The following is a 27,275-nucleotide window of genomic DNA, read 5'->3' as shown; positions in this document are numbered from 1 at the left end:
GAGGAAGGGAAGGAGAGAAGGAGAGAAGTATCAATGTGTGGTTGCCTCTTGTGGGTCCCCTGCTGGGAACGGGCCTGCAACCCAGGCATGTGCCCTGACTGGGAATCAAACTGTGATCATGTGGTTTGCAGGCCCCCACTCAATCCACTGAGCTACACCAGCCAGGGCTAGCTTAATAGTTTTATATGACTTTTTACTTAATAAAGTCTCATTTTTATTCATACATAAGACCCTTATATTGTCTTTATTTTAAGACCAACTCAATCATAGATCTTCTAGCCTTAGAATTAAACTCTTTTATTTTCAGTACCATTTATAAGTACATACATTGCCTACACATTGTTCTTTATGATTTTCTTTGGACTTTTAAATAGTATTCTTTATGCAGATGTCATAATATTTTTTAAAGATTTTATTTATTTATTTTTAGAGAGGGAGGAGGGAAGGAAAAAGGGGGAAAAATCAGTGGGTAAGAGAAACATCAGTCAGTTACCTCTCACACCCCAACCAGGGACTGGCCTGCAGCCTAGACATGTGCATGGACTGGGAGTCTAACCAGTGACCCTTTGTTCCACAGGAGGACACTCAACCAATTGAGCCACACTGGTCAGGGTGCAAATATCATCATTTTGATGTTACTTCACCTATGTATCTCAGTATACCTTAGATTTTTTTTGAGACTCTGATATCATTATAGTATACAATTATCCTCCTAAAAGACAATAAAGAAAACCTGAAATGTTCATGCCCTGGCTGGTGTAGCTCAGTGGATTGAGTGTGAGCCTGTGAACCAAAAGATTGCGGTTTGATTCCCTGTCAGGGCACATGCTTGGGTTGCAGGCCAGTTCCAACAGGGAATGCACCAGAAGCAACCATACATTGATATTTCTCTCCTTCTCTCCTTCCCTTCCCTTCTAAAGATAAATAAATAAAATAAAAAAAAAAAGAATACGTGAAATATTTAAAATATGAATTTATAGAAACATTTAATTTTTGAAGGTATTAAAATGAATTTTTGCTGAAACATTTCAACATTGCTTTCTTTTTGTTGTAACGTGTATATAGTCAACTCATACTGTATATCAGGTTAGCTGTTATGAGTTTGACATCTTACTCTTTTATTTCAAATGCTTTTTTAGATTAATTTTTGACTCTCAGATCATTATTTTCTTTCATCACCATCTTTAGCAGTTGATTCTCTTTGGGGGGCCTTTTTCCCTACAAAGAAACAAAGTTATATTTTTTAACTACTTTTGTGATTTGTGAACATTACTCAACTACAAGAAAGTAACAAAAGAGCAGTGATGAGAAGTGACACTGATCTTGCATGCTACCATGTAGTAGGCATAATTCAAATCACTGTCTCAGTTACATTGCAAGTCAAACTGTATATCATGACCTCTGGTGTCAGTCTTGAGTATTAGAAACCATGATGTCAAAACCTAATGTGCCAAGGTCTGTTGTAGAATACACAGCATATAAACAAATATATGAATGATCAAGCTTCCTATAAGAAAATCAACATGCTGTCATATATTTGGGTGAACTCTTAATAATTTGCGTTGTTTTCTTCCATTGCTTTGTATAGCCAAATATTGTGCAGCTTCGTGACAGACTTTATAGAGCACAAGGAGAGCCTGTACTAGGACAGGAATCACCCAAAGTACCTTATGAGAGGCAGCAGCTGCCCAAGGGCAGGCCTGGACCAGTTGCTGGCTACACTCAGATGCCAAGAGTTGCACCTCAACAATACTATCCCCATGTGAGTGATATGGTCCAGATTAAGTAGGAACATTTTATGTGTTTCTGTTCAAATTGGTGGTTTTAGTTTGTTGAGTAAGAAACCTTATCTGCTATGATAAAACTAGACAACATATTGTTTTGTTAGTTATGCTTTTTGTATTCTTCAAAGTGGTATGTATGTCTTTAAAAATTATCCCTTTAGTCTAATAGATTGTATTTTAGATACAAACTAAGCTCTCCAGGTAGATTTCTTATTTCTCCATAACTCAAACTTTTTAATGCATGTGCATCTGTTCTTGAAATTTCTACAATTTGATTCATCTAACAAAGTTTAAGTAAAGTGGTGGCAACAATTCTATAGTTAATTTTATAAAATATTTTTAGAAAATAGTCTTTTTTTGAGTACTTTTCTCTGAATCATTAGTGTAGGATTATTATATCTTCTGTATCAACATGATAAAGAGTTGAGAGTATACACTTTTTGGAGAAAAGTGAGTGACCAAAAGTTTATGAAGTTATGGGGAATTTGAAGATGATTAAATATGTTTTATTAATTTATTTATTAAGTTAAACTTACCAAATGTTTAGTGGCAAAAAATTGGCCCATGTTGTCTTTTACTATTTCATGTAGAGGTGTATTTCTAGATCATCAGATAACATAGATATTCTTAAAGGAAAGGTATATTTTTGTAAGTAACAAATGGTCCTGGTTGAAAACAAAGTTAACAGATACTGTGCTCATTTTAAAATAGAACAAATTACTGATAGAATTGACAGGCTCTTTCTTACATTTCATTGTAGCAATGTAAATATAAAATCATGAAAACTAAAAAAAACATGGTTTTTGGTCTTTTGTACTTTTGGTTAGTACATAATCAGGATAGATTACATTTGAATATAACTATCTACAGTACTCTCTTTTAACAGTTTTCTCATTCATTTGACAAATATTTATTGAAAGCCTTACTGCCCGTCTTTATTCTACATGTTAGGGGTATGTTGGTAAACAAAACAGATTAAATTTCCCACTCTCATGGAGATTAAACTACAATTGGAAAGTCTGTGACATAGGTAGAGCAGATCAGGTCATGGCTGGGAAAACTGAGAGTTGGAGAGGTCAATCAACCAACCAGAGTTTTAAGACAGCATTTGTAGTTTTCAGCATTGTGGGGCTAATTAATTGGCAGTTTGAGGCTACAACTCTGAAGCACCGTGAGTTGGACCACACACTGTTTCTTGGGATACTGACATAGTAAGGCATTCTCTACATTGAGAGAAGGGAGCATTTGCTCTTCACGCCTTTGGATTTATCTCTCTCTTTCTAGGAAAACATAAAACATCAGAAGACTTTTGTTTTACTTTGGCTTACCAGTGTCATGCTTTAAGAAAAGAAAGACAGATTCAACCATAAATTAAGCAATGATTTTCTTGATTAAAGCTTACGCTATGCTGAATGAAGACAGTGGCTTCTGGTCTTAAAGGAAGGTTTACAGGCAGGAGTAAAGGAATGAAAGAGAGACCAGATTTGTAGGAGTTCTACTCCCACTTCAGTTAGCACATCTTGCTATTTATGTCTTGGAGTTTCTATGAAAATTTACTTGACAAAAAGACTTTGATGGCTTAAAAAAATTTTAAACCTCTGGACTTCAGGGTAAGCAACATAGTGTAGCAGACACTGACTGGCCTGGGAGTCAGGAGACCTGAATGAGTCCTAGCTTCCTTCACTATTGAGTTGAATGGACCTCAGCAAACCACTTTATATCTCAGGGCCTTGGTTTTCTCGTTGGTATAGGGTGAGGATTAGACTGGAGATTCTTTGATGTTCTCTGTATGATTCTAAGCCTCATGTAGGACTAATTTTTTTTTCATGGCTCTAATGAAATTTAGAAAAAGGAACTTATAGCAATATGTTTACAGAACTATTAGTAGCATGAATACTATTAATGCTTTAGAATAACTTTTTAATCAGTTACTTTTTTTCTCAGTTTCTTCTTTCCTTCCCTACTTACAGGACCTAGCTTTCCCTCTTATTCTTGACACTTAAATGGTATTGTTCTTCATGCTTTGATTTAGGTTTTCATATTGATTTTTTTCTACTGCCTCCCTCCCCTTATTTTATTGTGAATGTGTACTTTTCTTTTGGAATCCCAGCTACCTTGAAAGCAATTGCCTGACTAATATGCCGTCTTGCTGCCCTTTAACATTTTGCTTTGCATATGGCTGTTAATGCCTTTTGGGTTTTTTTCTTCTTTTAACATTTTCATTTTTTATTTTCTGTGATTGATGTTTCTTTGTTCAATTCAGGTTAGAATTGCCCCTACTGTCACTACCTGGAGTAACAAAACTCCTACCGCCCTTCCCAGCCATCCACCTGCAGCCTCTCCCTCTGACACACAGGTATATCCTTCATTATTCCTCTTTGAGCAGAATTCTGCTCACCTAAATATATATAGTTATTCTCTATCCCCTTTACTAAGGTTCCTCTTCACCATCTCTCCATCTGCTTATTGCATTTGAGTGCTTTTAGGATGCAAGAAGCCATTAGCACAGTTAATTTATTTTAATTATCCCTTTCTCCTCCTTTGCAGTTCTAAATTGATTTGAGCGAGAAAAACATCAACCAAGGTTCTAACAATGGTTTAAATCTGATTTCACTGAAGATTTTCTTTTTTTTTAATTTTCTTTCTACTTTTTTAATTTTTATTTTTGAGCATTGCAGAAATTGAAGAGAAGCAACCTTCCCTTGTGGCATTTATACTTGGGGAATTGTGGATGGAATTTAGTAGAGATGAAAAATCCTGGTGACTTATAAATATCATTGACACTATTTTATGAGGCTATTAGCACCTGTGGTTATTCATTGCAATTATTACTTTCAACCTGTCTGATTTTTAAATCACTCAGAATGTGTTTTTCAGAAAATGTGCTCTGACGAAAAAAGAATGTGCAAAATGCAGTGTTTCTTATATAATAAATTATTTTTTAATAGAATTCCATTTTGGAGATTATAAATCCATCATATAAGATTCTTGATGAATTTTCCTTTTACTATATTCTCATTTCCTAGGGAGAAAATCCTCCACCTCCAGGTTTCTTGATGCACGGAAATATTAATCCAAATGTTGCCGCAGCTCCGCTTTCCACATCTCCTGGTCATATGCACACCCAGGTACCACCTTATCCACAGCCACAACGTAAGTAGTGTGACCAAGCAGCATGCCTTGTCCAGTGTGGTAACTATTTACTTTGAGGCTCCAAAGCCATGATCTAATTAATTTAACAAGTAAGGAAAGAACCAGTGTACATAGGGCCCAAATCCTTGCTATGGAGAAACATGGTTTCCTTAGATAGCATCCTGAATCACCACGCTAACAAATACTTCTGTCAGTCCATTCAGAACACTTGGCTCCTGTTCCTGAGTCTTTACTAAGACATAATAAAGAGAGTCAGCCCATGATTTGTTCTAAAAAAAAAATAGAATTTTTGAAATTACTTGGTGCATACTGTTTTCCTTCAGGCAAGATGACACAAATCATTTTTGGAAGAATGGTTCCAAGGGACATTTGTTGTTGTTTTCCACTTATTTTTTAAGAAAGAGGTTTTATATTTTTTAGAGCAGCTTTATGTTTACAGCAAAACTGAATGGGAAAGTACAGAAAGTTACAATATATCACCTGCCCCTCTATGCAAACCTCCCACACTGTTGACATTCTGCACCTCAGTGGTACATCTGTCACAGTCGTTGAGCCTACACTGACACATCATTATCATCCAGAGTTCATGCTTTAGGGTTCACTCTTGGTGTTGTACTTTCTGTGAATTTTGATAAATGTATAATAATAACATATATACACCAGTGCCTTTTTTCCCCCAGAAAATATTTGCTGTTGGGTCCTGGCTGGTGTAGCTCAGTGGATTGAGCTCGGGCCTGCGAACCACACGATCGTGGTTCGATTCCCGGTCAGGGCACATGCCCGGGTTGTAGGCCGGTTCCCTGCAGGCCAGTTCTCAGCAGGGGACGCACAGAAGGCAACCATACATTGATGTTTCTCTCCTTCTCTCCTTCCCCCCTTCCCCTCTAAAGATAAATAAGTAAAATCTTAAAAAAAAATTTGCTGTTGGAGAGTAAAATATCACTACTGTTTTAAAATTTAAATGAAGAACAAAACAGAAATCTCAAAGGGGAATATTATATGAGTAAACAAGTATAAAAATAATAGGTCATTGCCTACTAAGAAGTAATCTTAATGAGCATGTTCTGTACTAAAGTGGATGTTTGTACTTAACATGAATACAAATATGATACGACTTAATTCAAGTGCTCAGTGTGAAAGTGCTGTCTTCAGAGTAGAATGAGGTGTGGTTCTACTGGATTCACTGTGTAGAGGTTCATACCTACCCCTGGTCGTACAGAATGTGACGGTATTAAGATCTATAATCCGAGTTCAGTTCATCACATTAAAATATTAGTTGGCTGCCTCATTACTTACTAACCAACTATATAATATGAAACATATAGTAATTGTTTTGTCGGGGATCATAGAAAGTTGATCATTAATTTGGAACTATACTCAAACTCAGAATTTGAGTAGCTGATAATTTTACTAAATGTTGTAGAAGACATTTGATTCATTACGATAGTGCTTATGCTACAGTTCTTGTGGTGGGGGAGATCTTATGCTGCCACCAAACTCCCTTTAACTAAAGGATGTGTAATTTCTCTTTGAATCTGTAATTCCTCCATGGTTTCATCTGGTGGCTAGTAGATGTCACTGCAGTCTTTTCTCAGGAACAGGATGTCTCAATCTTTTTTTAATGGATTTTACTTTTTAAATTTACCTCTGAATTACAGTTGGTACACAGTATTATGTTTCAGGTATACAGCATAGTGATTAGACATTTATATACTTTAGAAAATGATTCCTCTGGAAAGTCTAGTATAAAAAAGAGTCAGTCTTACAATCCTTGGGTCTGGTGTTTCAGAGATTTTCATAGCCCACAGCAATGTGGAGATGGCAGGTTTCAAATATGAGATTCAGTGACTTTTAGTATGTTTAGGGCATCAGAGCATTGAAAAGCATAACATATAAGTGTTTATGTTTGTTTGTAATTTATTGTTAAAAGAATGATAAAAACATTTTTCATAGAATGAGATAAGTGATTTTCTGTTGCTGTCCGAATAAACTTGTAATTAATGAAAATTTCTGTTTCTTCTCCTTGGTGTAGCTTATCAACCAGCCCAGCCGTATTCCTTCGGAACAGGGGGGTCAGCAACGTATCAACCTCAGCAGCCTGTTGCTCCTTCTGCTTCAAACACTTACCCTAACACCCCTTACATATCTTCTGCTTCTTCCTATTCTGGGCAGTCTCAGCTGTATGCAGCACAGCACCAGGTCTCTCCACCTGCCTCCAGCCCTTCTGCCTCTTTCCCCCCACCCCCTTCCTCTGGAGCATCCTTCCAGCATGGCGGACCAGGAGCTCCACCATCTTCAGCTTATGCACTGCCTCCTGGAACAACAGGTACACTGCCTGCTGCCAGTGAGCTGCCTGCGTCCCAAAGAACAGGTCTGAGCTTGAGAAGGATTCGGTTTGGCTTCCTCCTTTATTTTTCATGAATACCTGGGTGGAAAGAAGGGAATTATTTGTTTGTGTACTGGATAATGTGAAGTGTTGGTTAAGTTTTTATAACAAATTTTAAAACTTTCTAAAAGGGTGGTTTTTCCCATAATGAATTTAGTTACTAAATGAGGAAAGCTTTAGAGCTTCAAAAGGGTAAGAGCATACAATCTGCATTGAATTTCAAGTGAGGGGTGAGAAGTTAATTGACAAGATCAGTGGTGGTTGGAACCAGATCTGATTGACACTTGTATCTTTACCAGAGTAAAACTATGCTCTATGCCTCACTGCGAAGTTTACAATTTTTAAAATTACTTGTATCTTAAACTCATTCATGGAGGTTAAACAGTATGGAGTCTTAGTGAGATTGTACAGATTTTATAAGTATATTTATTTGGAAAGTGAGGAGATATGCTTATCTAAAGGAAAAAAGTAAGAGAACAAAAGTGACAGAATTGCTAATACAGCAGAAAGTCATTGCGCAGTATTGTTCTAGTTCTCCACTAGGGCAATACCAAGCATCCTCTGAAACATTTTGGCAATTTCTAGGCATGTTTTTTGTTGTTGTTGTCTAGTACTATAGTTGTGCCTGAAATTCATAATTAAAAATTATAGTTTTACATTGTTTTATAGTGAAATACGCATTTTATTAATTTTATTCTCATGTTACAATTAGAGCATTATGTTCATTTGGGGGTAGGTTACATCTGATTTTCATTTTTGGATAGTAAAAAAGTCTTAAAAGCATGTGCTATAAAAAGGGATCAGTGAGTCAGAGTTAAAAACCACTAACACAGTGGTTAAAACGTAGACTTTGAAATTAAGCTTTCTGGGTTTGTCCCAGCTTCACTGCTTTCTAGTTACATGACCTTGATTAAGTTACCTAATTTCTTTAAGCATCAGTTTCCTCACAATAATAATGTTCCCACTTACAAGCTTATGAAGGGAATTAATGTATTAGTACATTAAAACTATTGAGGGACAGTGACTGCAAAATTAGCTGTGGTTACACAAAACCCTACATGAAAATTAGAGTTCTGTACATTTTGGTATTTGAAAATAGTTTGGCTTTCAGATTATGACTGATGGTTTTGAACTAGAGGGGCAAAAAGATACGTGAGTGTTGCTTTGCTCCCAATACTGAAGTTGCTCCTGAGGAGTCCAGTATATTTTCTTTTTTATATGCTGATTATTAGCTTTATTTACTAAAAACATTTATTTAAAAAAAAGAGTCAAGGAAAATTTTTTCTAATAAAGCCTTATGGATCCAGAACTACACACATATCTCCTCCTTTCTTCTTTGATATATATTAAAATCCAAAGTACCAAAAATCACACACATATTCACAGACAATATGTATCATCTTTTACAGCACAAATAGGATTTCTAGAATATTCAATACAGATATTTCAGCAAGGAGTGCTAATTCAGGTGTAGAGTTTTTAAAATTACATTTTAAAGCCTGGCTGGTGTGGCTCAGTGGATTAAGCACCAACCTGTGAATCAGGGGGGTCACTGATTCGATTCCCAGTCAGGGCACATGCCTGAGTTGCTGGCCAGGTCTACCCCCTGCACCCTGGAGAGGAGTACGTGAGAGACAACCACACATTGAGGTATCTCTTCCTCTCTTCCTCCTGCCCTTCCCCTTTGTCTAAAATAAATAAAATCTTTAAAAAAATTACCTTCTAAAATCTGAATGAATGAAACTGTATGAACATTGTTTCACTGAATAGTTGGATACTAGACTTTGTGAATGAAAGATGGATTCGAGTAAACTCCTACTGAAAAGATGGTGCAGGGAAGTCAATGATCATTTATTGAACATTCATTGGACATGTACCAGCACTTGACAAGTATTTTGTTATTTAGTTCCCACAGCCATGAGAAATAGGAAAAATTATATTTAAAAAAATCGACATGAGGAAAGTTGACTTTTCTAGGAATTGTATTATGTTCTTACAGTTATACTGTGGTAATTCCAAGTTGAAATACAAACCTAGGTCTCTCAGTCTTCAAAGCCCTATTCATTCTTATTTATCATAGAGTATAGTCCTAATATGATAGAATAGGTATCAGTGTTAGAATTAGAAAAATCACTTAGCAACAGTTTTAGGTGTTTGTTACTGCATTATCTAAGTTAAATATTTGCATGGGTATCTCTTTCTTCTTCAGCAAAAGTGCATTTGGCTGTGAGGTAAAATGTTTGCTTATATACAGAGTAACAGAATGTTCTAACCTGGCTGAGAAACAGAGTGACTATTAAGAGGCCGTCAAACAAACTTTTTCATGCTGTAATTGGCATGCACTAAACTAGCTGCTTTGTTGCCACTTGCATGTTAATAATCCTGTATATTTTAATTAACAGTTACAGCTTTATCATATTTTACTTTTGACTTCCTAAAATTTTTGCTTAGGTTGTGATATAAAGGATTGTGACTGAAAATTTTATCTTTATTCTATTGTGTCTTAGATCATATCATGGTTATCTATAGGATTTAAGAATTCTGCTTGTCCAATGGATGATTCTTGACAGAAACTTAGGTTTTTCAGTCAAGCCTTCTCAGTATTAATGAATCACAAAGTAATGTGCCCATACTCAGAAACTAATGTTGCAATCATAACATTCATTCAGTAAATTCTTTTTTGTTTTTTAATTTAGTAAATCCTTAATGAGGGTCTCTTTGGTCTATAATCAAGATTATTTCCAGCCCTGGCTGGTGTAGCTCAGTGGATTGAGTGCGGGCCCGCGAACCAGACAATCCCAGTTCTATTCCCAGTCCGGGCACATTCGTGGGTTGCAGGCCAGTTCCCAGCAGGGGCCAGTTCCCAGCAAGGGGTGCACCAGAAGCAACCATACATTGATATTTCTCTCTCTCTCTCTCTCTCCTTCCCTTCCCCTCTAAAGGTAAATAAATAAAATTCTTAAAAAAAAAAAAAGATTATTCCAGACAGAAGTATGGAGGTGGAAAAAGACAGTGCAATTCTAGTGAACAGCACATAGCTTTGTTATAAGTTGGAATATAAAATTTGTACTTGGGCCAAATTTTGGAAAGCCTTAAATATCTGTGCAAGAATTTTCTACTTCTTATGGTAAAAAGAAAAGTTCTTATGAAGGAGTTTGAACCTGGTCATAGGCATGATTGAATTGGTACTTGCAGAAGGCTAATCTGAAGGTGGTCCTACAACATAGATTGTGGGCACCATGGCAGAGTCAGTGGAGAGGAAAACAGGCCTTTCTACTTCTAGGAGTAATGTGGTAACAGCCGGCATTAGGGTAGTGCAGTGTTGGTTCAGTGGTGGCAAGACAAGCAGGAAGATTTCCCTGTGTTAACTCTAGGATAAGTGGGACAATACTGGCCACTTTTTTTTTTTAATCTCTCATGTGTGTGTGTGTTAGTTAGGGTGAGCACTTTCAAATATGAAGACCTTGGAATTTTACTCAAAATAATATTTTTAATATGTTTTATTGATTATGCCATTACAGTTGTCCCATTTCCCCCCTTCATTCCCCCCCATCCTGCAACCCCCCTCCCCCACGTCCCCCCTTTAGTTCATGTCCATGTGTCACAAGTTCTTTAGCTTCTACATTTCCCATACTATTCTTGCCCTCCCCCCGTCTGTTTTCTACCTACCGTCTATGCTACTTATTCTCTGTACCTTTGCCCCCCTTCTCCTCCTCCCACTCCCCTGTTGCTAACCCTCTATGTGATCTCCATTTCTGTGGCTCTGCTCCTGATCTAGCTGTCCTTAGTTTGCTTGTTTTAGGGGTGGTTCTTAATAACTGTGAGTTTGCTGTCCTTTCACTGTTCATATTTTTTATCTTCTTTTTCTTAGATAAGTCCCTTTAACATTTCATATAATAAGTGCTTGGTGATTAAGTTTTTATTAAGTTTTCACTGTAGGATTTTGAAAGACTCTAACTTGACCTTGAACTTGACCTTATCTGAGAAGTGCTTTATCTGCCCTTCCATTCTAAATGAAAGCTTTGCTGCATAGAGCAATCTTGGATGTAGGTCTTTGGATTTCATGACTCACAATACTTCTTTCCAGCCCCTTCTTGCCTGTAAGGTGTCTTTTGAGAAATCAGCTGACAGTCTGATAGGAACACCTTTGTAGGTGACTGTCCCTTTATCTCTTGCTGCTTCTAGGATTCTCTCTGTCATTTTAATCTTGGCTAATGTAATTTTTTTTAATTTTATTTAGTTATTTTTCAAGTACAGTTTTTTTGTCTATTTTTCCCATCCCAGCCTCCCCCACCCCTTGCTCCCCACCTCCCTCCCATTTCCACCCCCCTTAGTTCTCGTCCCTGTGTCCTTCCTATTTGTTCCTCCCAAATCCCTCCCCCTTTTTCCCCTTAACTTCCCTTCCCTCTCCCCTCTGGTCGCTGTCCCCTTGTTCTCTATTTCAGTGTCTTTGGTTTTTTTTTTTTTTTTTTCTGCTTGCTTGTTTGTTTTATAATACTGCTTTAGTGGTGTTGAAGTTCCTTAGCTTTTTATTGTCTGGGAAGCTCTTTAACTCCTGTGATACTGAATGGTAGCATGGCCGGATACAATAATCTTGGTTGTAGTTTCCTCATTTTCATCTAGCATTTCATGCTAGTCCCTTATGGCCTACAAAGTTTCTGTTGAGAAATCAGCTGACAGTCTTATAGAAGCTCTCTTGTAGGTAATAAGCTGCTTTTCTCTTATAATTTTTAAGCTTTTCTCTTTGTCTTTTAACCTTTACCATTTTAATTTTGATGTGCCTCAGTATGGGCCTCTTCAGGCGGGGGAGGCTGGGATGGGAAAAATAGACAAAAAACTGTACTTGAAAAATAACTAAATAAAATTAATTATTAAAAAAATAAAATAAATAGAACCAAAAAAATGGAGATAGTATAAGGAGCCTCTGGGTAACTTTGAGTGTACCAACATTTGTGTCATAGGGGTCTGGAAGGAGCAGAGAGAGAATAAGGAATTGAAAACTTATTTGAAAAAATAATGATGTAAAACTACCTCAACCCAATGAAGGAAATAGTCATACAAGTTTGGCTAATGTAATTATGATGTGCCTTGGTGTGTTCCTCCGTGGTTCCAACTTCTTTGGGACTCTCTGAGCTTCCTGGATTTCCTGGAAGTCTATTGCCTTTGCCAGATTGGGGAAGTTCTCCTTTATTATTTGTTCAAATATGTTTTTCATTGGTTTATCTTCCTCTTCCCCTTCTGGTACCCCTATAATTTGGAAGTTGGAACATTTAAAGATGTCCTAGAGGTTCCTGAGCCTCCTCCTTTTTTTCAATTCTTATTTCTTCATTCTTTTCTGTTTGGTCATTTCTTTCTTCTTTCTGGTCCACTCGATTGACTTTAGTCTCAGTTTATTCTATCACTATTGGTTTCCTGTGCATTTTGCTTCATTTCACTTAGTGTAGCCTTTGTTTTTTCATCTAATTTGTGACTAAAGTCAACCAGTTCTGTGAGCATCCTGATCACCAGTGTTTTGAACTGTGCGTCTGATAGGTTGGTTATCTCATGGTTGCTTAGAAGTATTGGCTCTGGGGCTTTGAGCTATTCTTCTGCTTGAGCCATAATGTTTTGGTCAGGTTGCACCTGTTATGTATAAGGGGCGGAGCCTTAGGTGTTCATCAGGGTGGGGCAACCCAGTTGCGGGGTTGTGATGCCGTATGTGGGGGCGGAGTCAGAAAGGGAGCAGTGGCATTTGTTTTGCTCTCTCTTGGATTTTGGTCCCCTCTGCCGCTTCCCACAAGCAAATTGGGCCCTTCTGGTGCTGGTTCCTGGATGTGTGGGCTTGTGCACCCTCTAGAACCCTGTGGGTCTCTCCAGTGAACTCTCTGAGCCTGGGAGCCTCTCCCAGCACCTTGATCCCCAAAAGTTTTTTTTTTTGAAGTTGTTCCTCCTTTTTTTTTTAAATTTTATTTATTTTTTTAATATATTTTATTGGTTATGCCATTACAGTTGATCTATTCCCCCCTTCATTCCCCTCCACTTTGCACACCCCCTCCCCCACCGTTCCCCTCCTTTCGTTTTTCCAGTTGGTGCTTTTAGGCTTTATTTCCCGTCTCTAGGGCCCTGGGTTGCACAGTCTTTCTCACTGCCCATTCCTTTGCCTGGTTTATCTGCATGTGAATGTGTGACTGCAGTCAGCCAGCCACCTTGTGCCCTCACTGGGTCTGCCCTTTGCCACCTGACACCTGGGATCTGCCAGCCGCCCTTGGGGCCTGGGTCTGTCCCACCGATTTTTCCACCCGTGACCCCTCTCTATTAGCTGCTGACTCCGCCCCTCTTGCTGGTCTGGATGAATGGTTCATTGTTGGACTTCGGTACAATTCAATTTTCTGTCTGTTTTCGTTGTGTTTTTGTTTCTAAATCTTTGTTGTCCTTAAATTTGGTTGTGCGAGGAGGTACAGTGTTTCCACCTATGCCTCCATCTTGGCCATAATCCATCCTCAGGCTTTAATTTAATAACCAGGGCTTAAGTCATTGCTGTGGAAGGTTAGAGAAAAAACTGCTTTCATCTTTTGCTCTTGAGTCTCATTGGACAGGGGAGAAGTGCATGTTGTTGGGACCACTTCCTGAAAAAAGAGGTTAAGGTCAAGCTATTTTCAGTACCTTTAGGTTTGTAATATATCTACCCCTTAGCCCAGAAGCTGAAGTCTAGTACTAGGAAGTACATCAGTAATTGCAGATCATTTCAGTCCTCTCTTATGGGGCACGCACAACTCGCAGGAGTTTATTAACTACTGTACTATGAGGTCATATCTTTCAGGGGGTGTTAGGTTATAAAGTCATTATTTAAGGCAAAAATAGGAAGTCACTTACAGTCAGTTAGATTTGATCACTCCTTTCTGCAGTCAGGCCTTTGGTGAAAAAGTTGGTTTGTGTTTAGGAGCCATATTGGGTAGCAGAGCATCTATCTATTCGTAAACTCCACATAGTGTGTGAGGTTTCAAGCTATGGGATTACCTCTTCCACCTCACAATTTCTTTGAGGTTTGTGCTCTTTGAGTAGAGCTCAGACTGAGTTGAACTCTGTCATAAATTGCTATATTGTCTTAGTTCCTCTCTACCCAAGTAAAGATAGTTGAGTTGAATTCCCATAAGTTATATGTGCATATGACGAACCTCCACTACATGCTTTTGATTTGAGGTTGGGCCTGGCCTAAGCCTGGATATTTGCCTAACCCTGAATAGTTTTCAGCCTTGTTTCTTCGTCTACTGCCAAAAACCAGTTCCCTTAAAAGAAGTAGTGATTTCTGGAAGACTTGTCCTCAACAGTCTGTAAATCCTTACACTTTTATGGAAAAGGCCATATAAGATGGTAACATATTAACTGAGCCTGTTCTCATGTATACTCATATTCATTGTTTGACTCCAGAAATTACAGTTTCTCCAAAATTCAGACACTTGGGGTCTCCCAAATTCATCAGTGAAGTGGTACCACCTTGTTAAGATTGGTTGATACGCATATCTTTAACAAGTGCAGTTCTGACCTCTATGGCCCAGTGTAGAAATCTCATTTTGACCAGCAGCATCAACATTACATGGGAGATGGCTGGAATGATAGAATCTCAGGCCCTGCACTATGCCCGTGAATTAAAATTTGCATTTTAACAAGTTCTTCAGGTGAATTGGAGTCACAGATTGAAAGAACACTAAAATGGACACATTAGTTATAATATGTTAGGCAGAACTTTTCCCCCCAATAATATATATTTCTGAACTTCATTGATCAAATGGTAGAAAAACAATTGATTCAAACAATTAGGGAGAATTTTTTTAAATAAGAAGGAACAGTATTTTTTCTTAAAAGAGACAGTGGGTATAGTAAGAGAAAAAACATGCTGTTTAAGAGTTAATTGGATCTGACACAAGTGATTTTCCTTTACCCCCAAATTGGTTACTTTCTTAATTAGATAAGAGATATTTCACATAACTTGATTTTAAAAGTTTTATTTCCTCATATATACTTTTATCATTTTTAAAATTTTCAATTACAGTTGACATACATTATTAGTTTCAGATATATACCCCAGTGAGTAGACATTATATAACTTACTAAGTGATCATCCAGATAATTCTTGCACGCGTCTGACACCATACCTCGTTATTAGACTGTTATTGACTGTATTCCGTATGCTGTGCTTCACATCCCAGTGACTGTTCTGTAACTACCGATTTGTACTTCTTAACCCCTTCACCTTTTTCACCCATCACCCCTACCCTCATAACCCCTTATAAAATTAGTTTGCTTTTTCTGGGAGTTGTTGGTGAGAGAAGAAACAATTATAAAATGAAAAGTAGAGTTTAGAATGTCTTTGAATATAATATTGTTTAAGTGACTTTTTATATTTTGTCTACAGAAAATCAGTTTATACAAGACCACGCACCTTTGTTGGAAGGTGAATTGGTTATAAAATGTACTTTTGGAAATCTCTAATCAATGAATGCAGTAATGATTGGACATTCACAATAATGCATGTGAACTTCAAAGCTGATGATATCCTAAATCTGATCAGTGTCATTTTAAATTTGGCTTCTTAATGATTCAGATCTCAGAACTGATTGAATTAATGTGGTGATGCTAATAGCTTTAAATCATAAAATCATCTATTTTAGGTAGACATAAAGACAATAACTATACCAAGATTGTCTTAGATATGCATAAGATTAGATATGAATGATTAATTTGTATATGACCAAAACGTGGAGAATTTGTTAAACAGATACCAGCATGTAGTTTAATATTTTGTGAATAGCTCTTGAGTATCTTGAGGTTCATTTGGCATCCCATCTTCTAGTAAACTTGTAGAAAATTTATTCTATCTTTAAAATCAAGGCAAATGAGTATATAGCTCATTAGGAGATCTCACTTTTCAAAAAAGTTTCCATGAAATTATTATTAATCACAGGTTCTTTGGTTTGCTAAGCAATTTTGTAATTTAATATTAAGGATATCAATAAAACAAAAGGCAAAATACTGAAAATATTTAATTTATTGAAAAAAGTAATTTTTGTCTTTATATATACACATATATAAAACTCCACAAAGTATAATATGATTATACTGTGATTTAGAAATTATCTTATTTCTGGCGTGTTTTATTTCTTTTCCTTTAAAGATACTGGCATTACAGTACTTATTTACTGAGTTCTGCTGCTTATATTCATTTCTCACTTTGAGATGACAGGGTTTTTGTTTTTTTTTAAGAGGACATTTACTAAAGCTGACAGTAGTTTAATTATAATTTGCTGCCAGCCTGGAATTTAGTTTTGTAGCATTAAAAAAAATAACACAAGTATTTGAATGTCCTTTTCTATTTTGTAAGTAATTTCTAAACCAAAGGTGATAAAAATTTCTAGTGTTGTATAGTTGGGCTCTCTTTTTTTAACCAGTGTTTCTCTACTGTGTGGATTGGTTTGCTAATGCAGAATTGCTATGTTGAATTCATCTCTTGGGAAATAGGAGGTTAGTACCTTTACTTTTTTTTGTCTGTTGACTATCGGAAAGCTTTTTAAAAGCAATCTCTAGTGATTTATTTTTTCTTTATTAGGAGAGAATTATTAACAGATCTTTGAAAGTTATACACTAATATAGACAAAGACTTTACTGTCCTTAAATTTAGGACAGTTCTTTCATTTTAATGGCGATGTCTTGCCTACTAAGCTGATGGCTTGTGATTTTTAGAGGTAATGAGTTTGAGAATCCAGGACTACCCAGTGACCTTCATAGCTCAGCTGGTAAAACTTATGACAGTTATCTCAGGGTTAAGGCACAATTTGAAGGTATTCTGTAAGGGATACAATTTAGTTTCTTCTCTTCAGGATTCTAAAGGAAAATGCCTTCTGTTATATGTTACAGGTCCTCAGAATGGTTGGAATGATCCTCCAGCTTTGAACAGAGTACCCAAGAAGAAGAAGGTACTAGAAAAAGATGTGAATCCAATTGCCTACAGAAGTTTTGTTAATCATATAGCCGCCTAGGGCACACCACACTTCTCTGATCCTTTAAAGGCAAAGCTTACTAGATTGATAAAGTATATTTCATCTTACATCTTCAAATCCATGAAGGAGAGGAAAGAAAGTAGAAAACAATATGGTGGTATGGATTAAACCTCTTCGAGAAGGCAAAATATAAATTCCCAAGTAGGTCTCTTTTCAAAGAATAAGAAGCAAAATTTCAGGCTTCTCAAATGACTTTTTTTAGGTGTTACTTTGGTTTTTGGGTTCCAGCAATGATCATGAATTTGGTAATTATATTTTATTTGTCATGTATAATATGAATGAAGAAATATTCTTATAGCTCAGCATTGTTTACATGTCGATAACTGTTGAGAGCTGTTAGAGTACAAGGTAAGATTTTTCTTCCCTTCTCCCCAAGCCATTTTATACCTTTTTTTTTTTTTACTCCTAGTGATCTCCTTCCCCCAAATATGGTAATGAGAGGCCATAACATAAAATTGGGAGACACTATAAATGAGTAATAAAACCCGAAATTTAGGTTAGTAATAATCAGAAACTTAGTCTACTACTTCCTTTATGATTGAATTGACAGGTAATCCACTAGGAAAAGTATATTACATTGTGATTATATTAAACACACAAACTTATTTGGTGTATCTGGTTTTAGTATTGCCAGATAAAATTCTCCAGACTTTTATATCCTCTTTCAAAAACACCATAGTTTGCGCTCCCCATTATGAGATTAGGGAAAGACAGCAAAGAGGAAACTAAAAGGTCTAGGTTTGAACTCTCCACCCCTTTAAGCCAGATTAGCTGTACTTTTGTTTTACTCCATAATTTTACAGAAAATTTCATTTGAAAAGTAATCTGTTTTTTAAAAAAACAACTTTTTAAACCATGGACTAGTCTAACTCCCTTATTTAAGGCTGAGGAGATATTGCTATCATTTTTTCTCACTCTTACTGTCTTTTATTACTATCTTTTATAGATGCCTGAAAACTTTATGCCTCCTATTCCCATCACATCACCTATCACAAACCCCTTGGGTGACCCCCAGTCACAGATGCTGCAGCAACAACCTTCAGCTCCAGTACCAGTGTCAAACCAGCCTTCATTCCCACAGCCACATCTTCCAGGTGGCCAGCCTTCCTTCCCTGGCATGCAGCAACTCCTTGGTCAACCAGGCATGCCACCGTCTTTCTCAAAGCCCAGTATCGAAGGCGCTCCAGGAGCTCCTATTGGAAATACCATCCAGGTAACAGTAAAATCTGTGGAAATGGAATGAAGAGATGAGTCTATTTCAGCAAACTTTTTTAATGTGTTAACTTTTATGGTTATAACTTTAGTAACATTTGTTAAAATTTGGTTTCAATTTAGACACACTGTATAAGAAACATTGTATTATTTTTCAATCACATGGCCATAAACAAACTTCTACAAGAGCCTTATATATTTGTTAGTGTATGTTTCCAGCAACTTGGTGGTTGCAGTATATCTAAGCAGTAGCCACAATTTCAGTTGAGTCATTTATTTGCCTCCAGGGTCTTAAGCAGAAGCTCTTTTCAAAGGTTCTTCCCTTAAAATGTAAAATAAAAATGTAATAAGTTATATATTTTCTTATATATGAACTAATATAGTCTTATCTTTAAATAAAGGTATGTCACATACAAACTGCTAGTTGGCAGAGTACCAGATGATGAAAAATCTGTTATATTTATATATCTGACTTTGACATGTGATATTTTGATCTATTAATGAAAAGAAGTGGGAAAATCAAGACAACTGTACTTGAACAACAATTTTTAAAAAGTTAAAAAAAGAAGAGAGAAGTAAAGAGCTTGGGCCCAAAGTTCAATGTAAGGTGAAACAAATTTCTGTTCAAGTATAAAAGTAGTTCTTATGTTTTTGTCTTTGACTCATTGAACTCAAATTTGTACTGATTGTATTTCTTTTTTTTTTTTTAAGATTTTATTATTTATCCTTTAGAGGGGAAGGAGAGAGGGAGAGAAACATCAATGTATGGTTGCCTTTCGTGCATCCCCTGCTGGGAACTGGCCTGCAGGGAACCAGCCTGCAACCCAGACATGTGCCCTGACTGGGAATCGAACCACGATCCTCTGGTTCGCAGGCCTGTGCTCAATCCACTGAGCTACACCAGCCAGGGCTTCTGATTGTATTTCTGTCACAAGAGTATGCCTTTTTGTTAAATAGTTCTGCCTAAGGAAATTCTAACTATTAAAAGTTGCATTATAAAAACCAGTGTTTTGAGGAAGGTAGGGGAACTTGATTCTTATTGTTTTGTTGTTGTTTTAAGATTTTATTTATTATTTATTTTTAGAGAGGGGGAAGGGAGGGAGAGAAACAGCAATGTGTGGTTGCTTCTCATGTGGCCCCCACTGGGTACCTGGCTTGCAACCTAGGCATGTGCCCTGACTGGGGATTGAACTGGTAACCCTTTGGTTCCCAGCCTCACTCAATCCACTGAGCTACACCAGCCAGGACGGAACTTGCTTCTTTCCACAAGAATATAAATTATAAAGATGTATTGTGAATTTTTTTTAATTTCAAGTCTCTCTTTGGGGAACTACCCAGCCATTCACTTTTGTTTAGACCTGGGTGCCCATGCCATACTCATTTAGACTGGAACCTCAGTTACGATCGAAAGGGAAAGCTGTTTATACTCTTTTTTCCTTTAGTTTCTTTTAAAAATCTATCCTCAGTCTTGTTGCTGTTACTTTAAATACTCTCTCAACTCTGTTCTTAACATTTCCATCCTGGTCCATGCCACCTTCTTCTCTAGTCTTCAGCAATGCAGGAATCTTGAATTTGTCTGCCAGCATTTACTTCATCCAACTCTTGCTTAAAACATTACAGCTTCCCATTGTTGTCAAGATAAAACTCAAAATATTTCACATTGTCTGGAAGGCCTCAGCTCATACACCTCCTGCTCTCTCTGTGCTCTAGCCACACTGGTCTCCTTTTAGTCCCCTTGTATTATGGTCTTTCCTTTGTGCATGATCTTTCTCAGTCTGGAATGCTTTGAAACCCATTTCACTGGTTAACTTCCACTTATCCTTCCAATCCCTGAAGAGGGCCTTCCCTTCAATAAAATGTCAGTTACATTGTCTGTTGGCTTACCAACAACTAGAGCTGCTATTTTATAAATGTTTATAACACTTTAAAATTTACTTTCTTTTCCATTAGCCTGTAAACTCCCTGAGGGCTGAGATCATTTCTATATTGGCTCATAACTAGTGCCTAGCCCATAATGGCCTAATATTTTTTTTAATAAATGAACTAATATATCAAATTTTTAAAAACTTAAACATCCCGCCCTGGCTGGTGTAGCTCAGTGGATTGAGTGCGGGCCTGCAAACCAAGCAATCGCGGTTCGATTCCCAGTCAGGGCACATGCCTGGGTTGCAGACCAGTTCCTTGCAGGCCAATTCCCAGCAGGGGATGCATGAAAGGCAACCATACATTGATGTTTCTCTCCTTCTCTCCTTCCCTTCCCCTCTAAAGGTAAATAAATAAAATTTAAAAAAAAAACAACCCTTAAACATCCCTTCTTTGTTTTTTTCATATTTGTATTCTGTAACATCATGGTCTCTTCTATTCTAACCTTTGGCTTAATCTCATAGTTTGTTAACAGCCCAGTCAACAACCCTAAGAGTAAACCAAAGAATAGAAGAGTGCCAGAATAAACGAAAATGAGCCAACAGACAGAACAAGCAGTTGCTTTAACCAGCCTACTTCATAAATGCCTTGTTATTTTTATTTCTTACTAGCATAGATCTACTTCCCATCAATTTATATACAGTAGTGATCAACATATGCTCCATAATTAATTAAATACTTTATATCCAGTCCTTTTTGTTGTTTTTTCATTTTTATTTCATAATCATAAACTTAACTCTGCAATCCAGCTAGACTTGGAAGGGTTAAGGAAAATATGGAACCCAATGAACTGCAGCGAGAGCGTGAAGATTATAGAACATTCCAAACAGATGGGGAGTGAAGGGGTGCTTTCCTGAGCTACAGAACATGAATCAAATTTATTAGACTTCTCCACAGTCAGTAATGGTGATCTTCTTGCTGGTCTTGCCATTCCTGGACCCATAGCACTCCATGGCTGTCATAACATCCATGTGTCTTTCACCTGGCGGAAGACTACATGCTTGCCATCCAACCACTCAGTCTTGGCAGTGTGGATGAAAAATTAGGAACCGTTTGTGCTGGGTCCAGCATTTGCCATGGACAAGGAGCCAGAACCCATATGCTTCAGGATGATACTCTCATTGTGAAGTTTCTCCCCATAGATGGACTTGCTGCCTGTGCCACTGTGGCATGTGAAGTCACCACCCTGGCACATAAATCCCGGAATAATTCTGTGAAAGCAGGAAACTTTAAAACCAAATCCTTTCTCCTTGGTGCTCAGAGCACAAAAGTTTTCTGCTGTCTTTGAGACTTTGTCTACAAACAGCTCAAAGGAGATGTGGCCCACAGGCTCTCTCTTGGCAGCGATGTGGAAGAACACAGTAGGGTTGACCATGGCTGGGCAAGGGAAGGTCCAGGAGTCAGGGGCAGAGGAGTCCAGGAGTCAGGAGTCAGTCTGCAAGGCCTGCACTCCTGGTTTTAAGAATCAGAGCTGTAGGAAGAGTAGTTAATACCTTCTACTGGATATCTGGTTTTCATTTTTACTTAACTCAGTGATTTCATGTTAGTTTTTTTTTTAATTTGTTTTTTGAATAGCCTGTCTAGAAGGTAGTAGGTTTCTCTGTACCACAGGTTTTCAGGGCTTTGTGTATTCAGGAGCTTCTGGCCATTTCTACTCATTTTTGTGGTATTATTTCTTCCAGCATGTGCAGTCTTTGCCAACAGAAAAAATTACTAAGAAACCTATTCCAGATGAGCACCTCATTCTAAAGACCACATTTGAGGATCTTATTCAGCGCTGTCTTTCTTCAGCCACAGATCCGGTATGTACTTTTTCTCATATTTTGCTTAATTAAAATAATCCTTTATGAAATTCTTCTGTAATCATTTCTTAAAATCCTGCAAGATATACTTTAAATGTTTGCACAAAAGTAATAAAACTACTAGTACTTACATAGTTTGCTTTAACATACAAAAATGTATTTAAGTACTTTTTTATATATAAATATATTTAATCCTCACAACAACCCCATGGTAGGTGGATTATCATCTATATTTTACAAATGAGGAAATTGAACCAAAAGACAGTTAAGTAACACTCAAGGTCAGAGCCAGCATTCAGACCTAGGCTGGCTCCAGAATTTATGCTCTCAGCCACCATGTGTACTGCTTCTCATCAGCAAACCTCATGCTTGGCACTATAATAGAACAGAAAAGTTGTATGCAAGAAAATCAATCTTGGGGTTTATTTCTGAGCTTACATTGAAGCTTTTAAAAGTAGATAATATTATATATAACTTTACAAAGACCTTAAAATATATAAATGTTGTAGATATTGGAGTCATATGCATGATTTTACTTAGTGGATGCCTGTGTAAAAAAAACTCCACAAAAACTCTACAAAGCCACTTTTGTTTTCAGTGAAATTTTAATTTCTGCCAACAAACATTGAATAGCTTTATTTAGCCACTAGATACTTGTGTACTTGAAAAACAGCTTCTGGAATTTGTTGTTTCATCAACATTGAGCGTTAATATGTGCAACCTTCTGCTGGTTTTTGGAAAGCGATTCCCTGAACTGAAGTTACCAGGAAAGCAGAGGCAGGGAAGGCTTAAGGTAAATCTTAGTGCTTGATGTTCTGAGAGTGATGGGAATATTAAACTAGTATGGAGAAGCAGATGAAGCCAGGTAAATACTATACCCTGTGCATACCTCTAAATAGACATGCCACATTCATTCAGAAATAGAGGTGTTTCTATAAAAATGTAGGGGAACTTCATTCCTCCTTCAGGGATAAGTCAGTATAGAGAGGGTGGGAGGACACTTAATTCATGGTCCACCTCAGTAAATTCTTAACTAAATTTAACCTCTTCTAGGTCTCCATGCCATCTTCCTTCTGGGTCCACAGGAGCACTAGGCAAAAGAGATCCACAAAAGACAAACTGTTCCTGTAATTTCTGTAACGAGTTGGGGGAGAAGTTCTAATATCTTCTCCTGCCCAACTACCGCCATCCTCCCCCCCTTGGGTTACGTGGGATTAACTTTGAACAGGAACTGCAGCAGTTCCCCTCCACATAAGTCCATTTTAATCAATAGTTGGAACCATTTTTATAGTATGGCTTTATTCCTGTTTTCACTTCAATTATGTCCATACAACACAAAGTAATTTTACAGCACAGCTTAGTTTGTAATATTATTATTGGCTTCATCTCTTCTTCTTTCCTCTTCTGACATGCTGACATTCCTTTCTCAAATATACCAAGAGTACTTCCACATCAAAGACTTGTGCTTGCTGCTCCTTCTGTCTGGAACTCTTCCCCCGCATAACTGCACTGCTCACTCCTCACTTGTTCCAGACTTGTGCTGCAATGTCCTATTAGTCATTAGGCCTTTCTTTACCACCCCCTCAACTCCCAGCACCTCCAGTCTTTCTTACCCTGTTAACTTTCCTTCATGGCACTCATCACCATCTGGCATAGAACGTATCATTTATTTAGTATCTTTTCCTACCCAGTAGGGTATGAGCTCCTTGAGACATAAGACTGTGTCCCCAGCATAATACATAGTAGACACTCACTAAATATTGAAGAACAGTGTCAGTTCTATAGCTGTTGTATAATGTAGAGCATTGTTAATTTAAAATTTTTCACTTTGGTTTTAGATTAGTTTTCTCTCACTGTATTTATAATATTAGGATGGGGTGGGTGGATCTTCTTAATTTAAGAACTTATTTTACTGCTTCCTTCTTAGTAGTCTTAAGTTACCAGATGACAGTTTTCTTTTTTTCTTGATATTTTTTAAATGCTCAGAGTCAGGATTAAACATACCAAATGACTAAGTGTATAAGTAATATTTTTGAAAGATTGTAGTTCACCAAATGTTTGCCTTCTAAACACCCACAATTTATAATGAGTGTACCTAGACATTTTCCTCTGTAGTACACTGACCCATTGCTGCCTCCAGGTGGCCCTGCTATTGTTTGTGAATATAGTGCACCTGTACGTTCATACAGCTTGTCAAGTGAGTTTGCAGTTCACGTGAAATCCAACCAGTCCTCTAATTTTGCACACCAGAAGGAAGAGGCTCATTCTCTTGTCCTTCTCCCATTAGATTACTGACCTTTGCCTCATAATCTGTTCAAGTTTCTTGGTTATAGTTGCCTACCTTTCTTTATAAAATGAAGCTGTTCGCCATCATGAGTGTAAGGTTTACTGAAATGAGATAGAGCAAATTTTGGGGATAAAAATTAATGTTCAAATATAACATACCTGTTTTTCTTCTGCAGCAAACCAAGAGGAAGCTAGATGATGCCAGCAAACGCTTGGAGTTTCTATATGATAAACTTAGGGAACAGACAGTAAGTTTGTGGGGGAAAATATTTATTTATTCCTACTTGCTAAAATAAGCATCTCATCAGCACTTGTCTGTAGTGTGCTTGGGGACAGGCTGGTGTGTTAAGATAACTGGCCTTCTGTTTGTTTCTTATGTCCCATGAGCCAAGAAATCAGAGTGGGGAGATACTCTTTTTTTCAGAGACCAAAACTGTAATCTTTCGCACTGTCAAGACTCCTGATCCCTTTTCCTCTGGCATGCCTATTACACAAAGACAAAGCCAAATGTAGCCAAAAGATGAGCGACTTAATGTGCTGTAACCGTGAAGAGAGCCAACAGTAGGAGAAAGTGTACTGTCTTCTGTTCCTTTGTCCCCACCTCTCCATTCTTTCCAGAATAGTTTTGCTTTATTAATAGAAGCACTGGGATAGGGAAAAAAAGAACTGGGACTTTTTATATTTTTGCATTTCAGCGTTTCTCTTTCCCATTCCCTACACCAATCCCATCAGATAAAAATAACCATTTATCTCATGAGAACTAAACCAAAAAAAGCTAGTTGATATAGCTGTGGAAGTGGTGTGGTCTGTGAGCTGATCCAAATAAAAGTCTTCCCTCAAAAGTGTGAACATTTAAACCAAGTAATGGGGAAAAAAAACTATCGGTTTTATGGTTTTAAGCTATGACAGAATTATTAAAAGCAGTTAAGAATAAATCAGTTGAGCACATGATGGGGGCTATTTCCCTACTAAGGGAAGTAGATCAGAAGTTCAGGATATCTATTGTAGACGGGATTTAAGAATAAAATGAGTCTGTCCTTTGAAATACCATGATTAAAAATCTTTTTTAAAGGTGTGAGGCTGTATCTAAAATAATTAAAGAATTAAAGCTCTTTTTAAAAAAATTTATTTATTGACGTTAGAGGACAAAACATCAGTCTTGTTGTTCCTCTTATTTATTCATTTATTGGTTGCTTCTTGTATATGCTCTAACCAGACATTGAACACGCAGCCTTGGCATTTTGGGATGATGCTGTAACCAACTGAGCTATCCAGCCAAGGCAAGATTAAAGCTTTTAAGTGGAGAGACTTGTTAGTGTTTCAACTTGGGGGAGGAAATCTGGCTTTTCTCTAAGAAACTCCTGGCTTATCATACATATTTAATTTATAAATAATATCCTTACATGTCATTTTGTCATGGTTCTGTTTTATAACTTAAATGTTGCTTGGTCTAAAAAACCTGCATCTAGACATGCTAAATGGTTTATACATTTTTTTGTAATGTTTATATCAAGCTCCTTTTACGTATCATGGTTTTAATGTCTGTAGAGAGTCTTAAGGGAAATTCTCCTTTAATTCTTTCTCTTGTTTCCTCCTTTATTTCAGCTTTCACCCACAATCATCAGTGGTTTACACAACATTGCAAGGAGCATTGAAATGCGAAACTACTCTGAAGGTTTGACCATCCATACCCATATAGTCAGCACCAGCAACTTCAGCGAGACCTCTGCTTTCATGCCAGTTCTTAAAGTTGTTCTCACCCAGGCCAATAAGCTGGGTGTCTAAAAGGACAGCTTCACTTCCTGCCAACATTGCCATTTTTCCAAAGAAACGTGTTTTAAGAAATGATAAGATGTGGACCAATCCTCATTAGCATGTTTTCATAGCATTTACACTATTTCTGCAAAGATACTCACCTTAGAACTGCTCCAAACCCTGGTGCTTTCTTTTGTTTTAATATTTTATTGCCTGTGATGATTTTCTTTTTATGCAAATCGTGTATTTCCTGGATTACACTTAGTATGTTTTCCTGAAGTATTCTGATAAATTGTGGTTTTTAAAATCTTAGTGTACTTTTGGAACAGAGCATCTGGTTATGCATAAAGCAGAGCTAAAACTAAGTTTTGTGTCCTTCATACTCCCTCTATGTCAATCAGATTAAAGTATGCGATCTTATTTTAAGTGTATGCAGTATTTTTTTTACACAGCTGCCCAGTTTACTTTAATCTTTATTTCCTTATGTCTTCGGCTTCACTTTGGTTCTGAATAAATAATTAAATCTAGAGCCTGTTACATAGATTTTAGCAAATACTAATGAAAAGTGGGATTATTGGCCTTAAGTATCAAAGGAAAAGACTGAGCATTTTCATTCTGTAGGGTGAAATTTATTAATAAATGTTTTCAATATTTGAATTTTAAGATTAAATTCTTTTATATATAGAAATTTGTTCATCTAATTTTTAAGAGGCACTTATAGGTCTGAGATTTAAGTGCAGAAAGAAAACTTCAATTTCTGTCAGCCTCCTGAATCAGAGATGGATATTTTTCAGCCAGTTTTCTTCAAGTGATTTTATAATCACTTGAAGCTGTTTTAAGATTATAACAAATTATATTTTAATATAATCTGTTTTAAGATTATAACAAAAGATAATATTCCTCTAGAATCTTGGAGAATCAGATAGTAGTAATTTTTTTG

General features: G+C 37.0%; 1 protein-coding gene and 1 pseudogene across 28 annotated transcripts in view; one reads left to right on the top strand and one right to left on the bottom strand.

The window, feature by feature from the left end:
* The window catches only part of SEC31A (SEC31 homolog A, COPII coat complex component), an 83,454-nt gene extending 56,699 nt beyond the window's left edge, over nucleotides 1-26,755 (top strand). For 14 of the 28 annotated variants that reach the window (XM_053668890.1, XM_053668884.1, XM_053668881.1 and 11 more), the window contains 10 exons: nucleotides 1,589-1,762; nucleotides 4,048-4,140; nucleotides 4,811-4,937; nucleotides 6,970-7,308; nucleotides 15,716-15,754; nucleotides 17,215-17,273; nucleotides 18,304-18,570; nucleotides 22,175-22,294; nucleotides 24,757-24,828; nucleotides 26,186-26,755. In XM_053668890.1, the coding sequence (XP_053524865.1) occupies nucleotides 1,589-1,762; nucleotides 4,048-4,140; nucleotides 4,811-4,937; nucleotides 6,970-7,308; nucleotides 15,716-15,754; nucleotides 17,215-17,273; nucleotides 18,304-18,570; nucleotides 22,175-22,294; nucleotides 24,757-24,828; nucleotides 26,186-26,365 (1,470 nt within the window). In that variant the 3' untranslated portion in view covers nucleotides 26,366-26,755. The remainder of the gene's footprint in view (nucleotides 1-1,588; nucleotides 1,763-4,047; nucleotides 4,141-4,810; nucleotides 4,938-6,969; nucleotides 7,309-15,715; nucleotides 15,755-17,214; nucleotides 17,274-18,303; nucleotides 18,571-22,174; nucleotides 22,295-24,756; nucleotides 24,829-26,185) is intronic. The other 14 variants (XM_053668896.1, XM_053668893.1, XM_053668894.1 and 11 more) reach the window with 9 other exon arrangements.
* On the bottom strand, nucleotides 21,374-21,956 carry LOC119053236 (peptidyl-prolyl cis-trans isomerase A-like; annotated as a pseudogene).
* Nucleotides 26,756-27,275: the final 520 nt, after the last annotated feature.

This window comes from Artibeus jamaicensis, unplaced genomic scaffold, assembly GCF_021234435.1.
Source record: "Artibeus jamaicensis isolate MK-2021 breed Jamaican fruit bat unplaced genomic scaffold, CSHL_Jam_final contig_515, whole genome shotgun sequence".
Lineage (NCBI taxonomy): Eukaryota > Metazoa > Chordata > Mammalia > Chiroptera > Phyllostomidae > Artibeus > Artibeus jamaicensis.
This window is presented reverse-complemented; position numbering and strand designations above follow the sequence as displayed.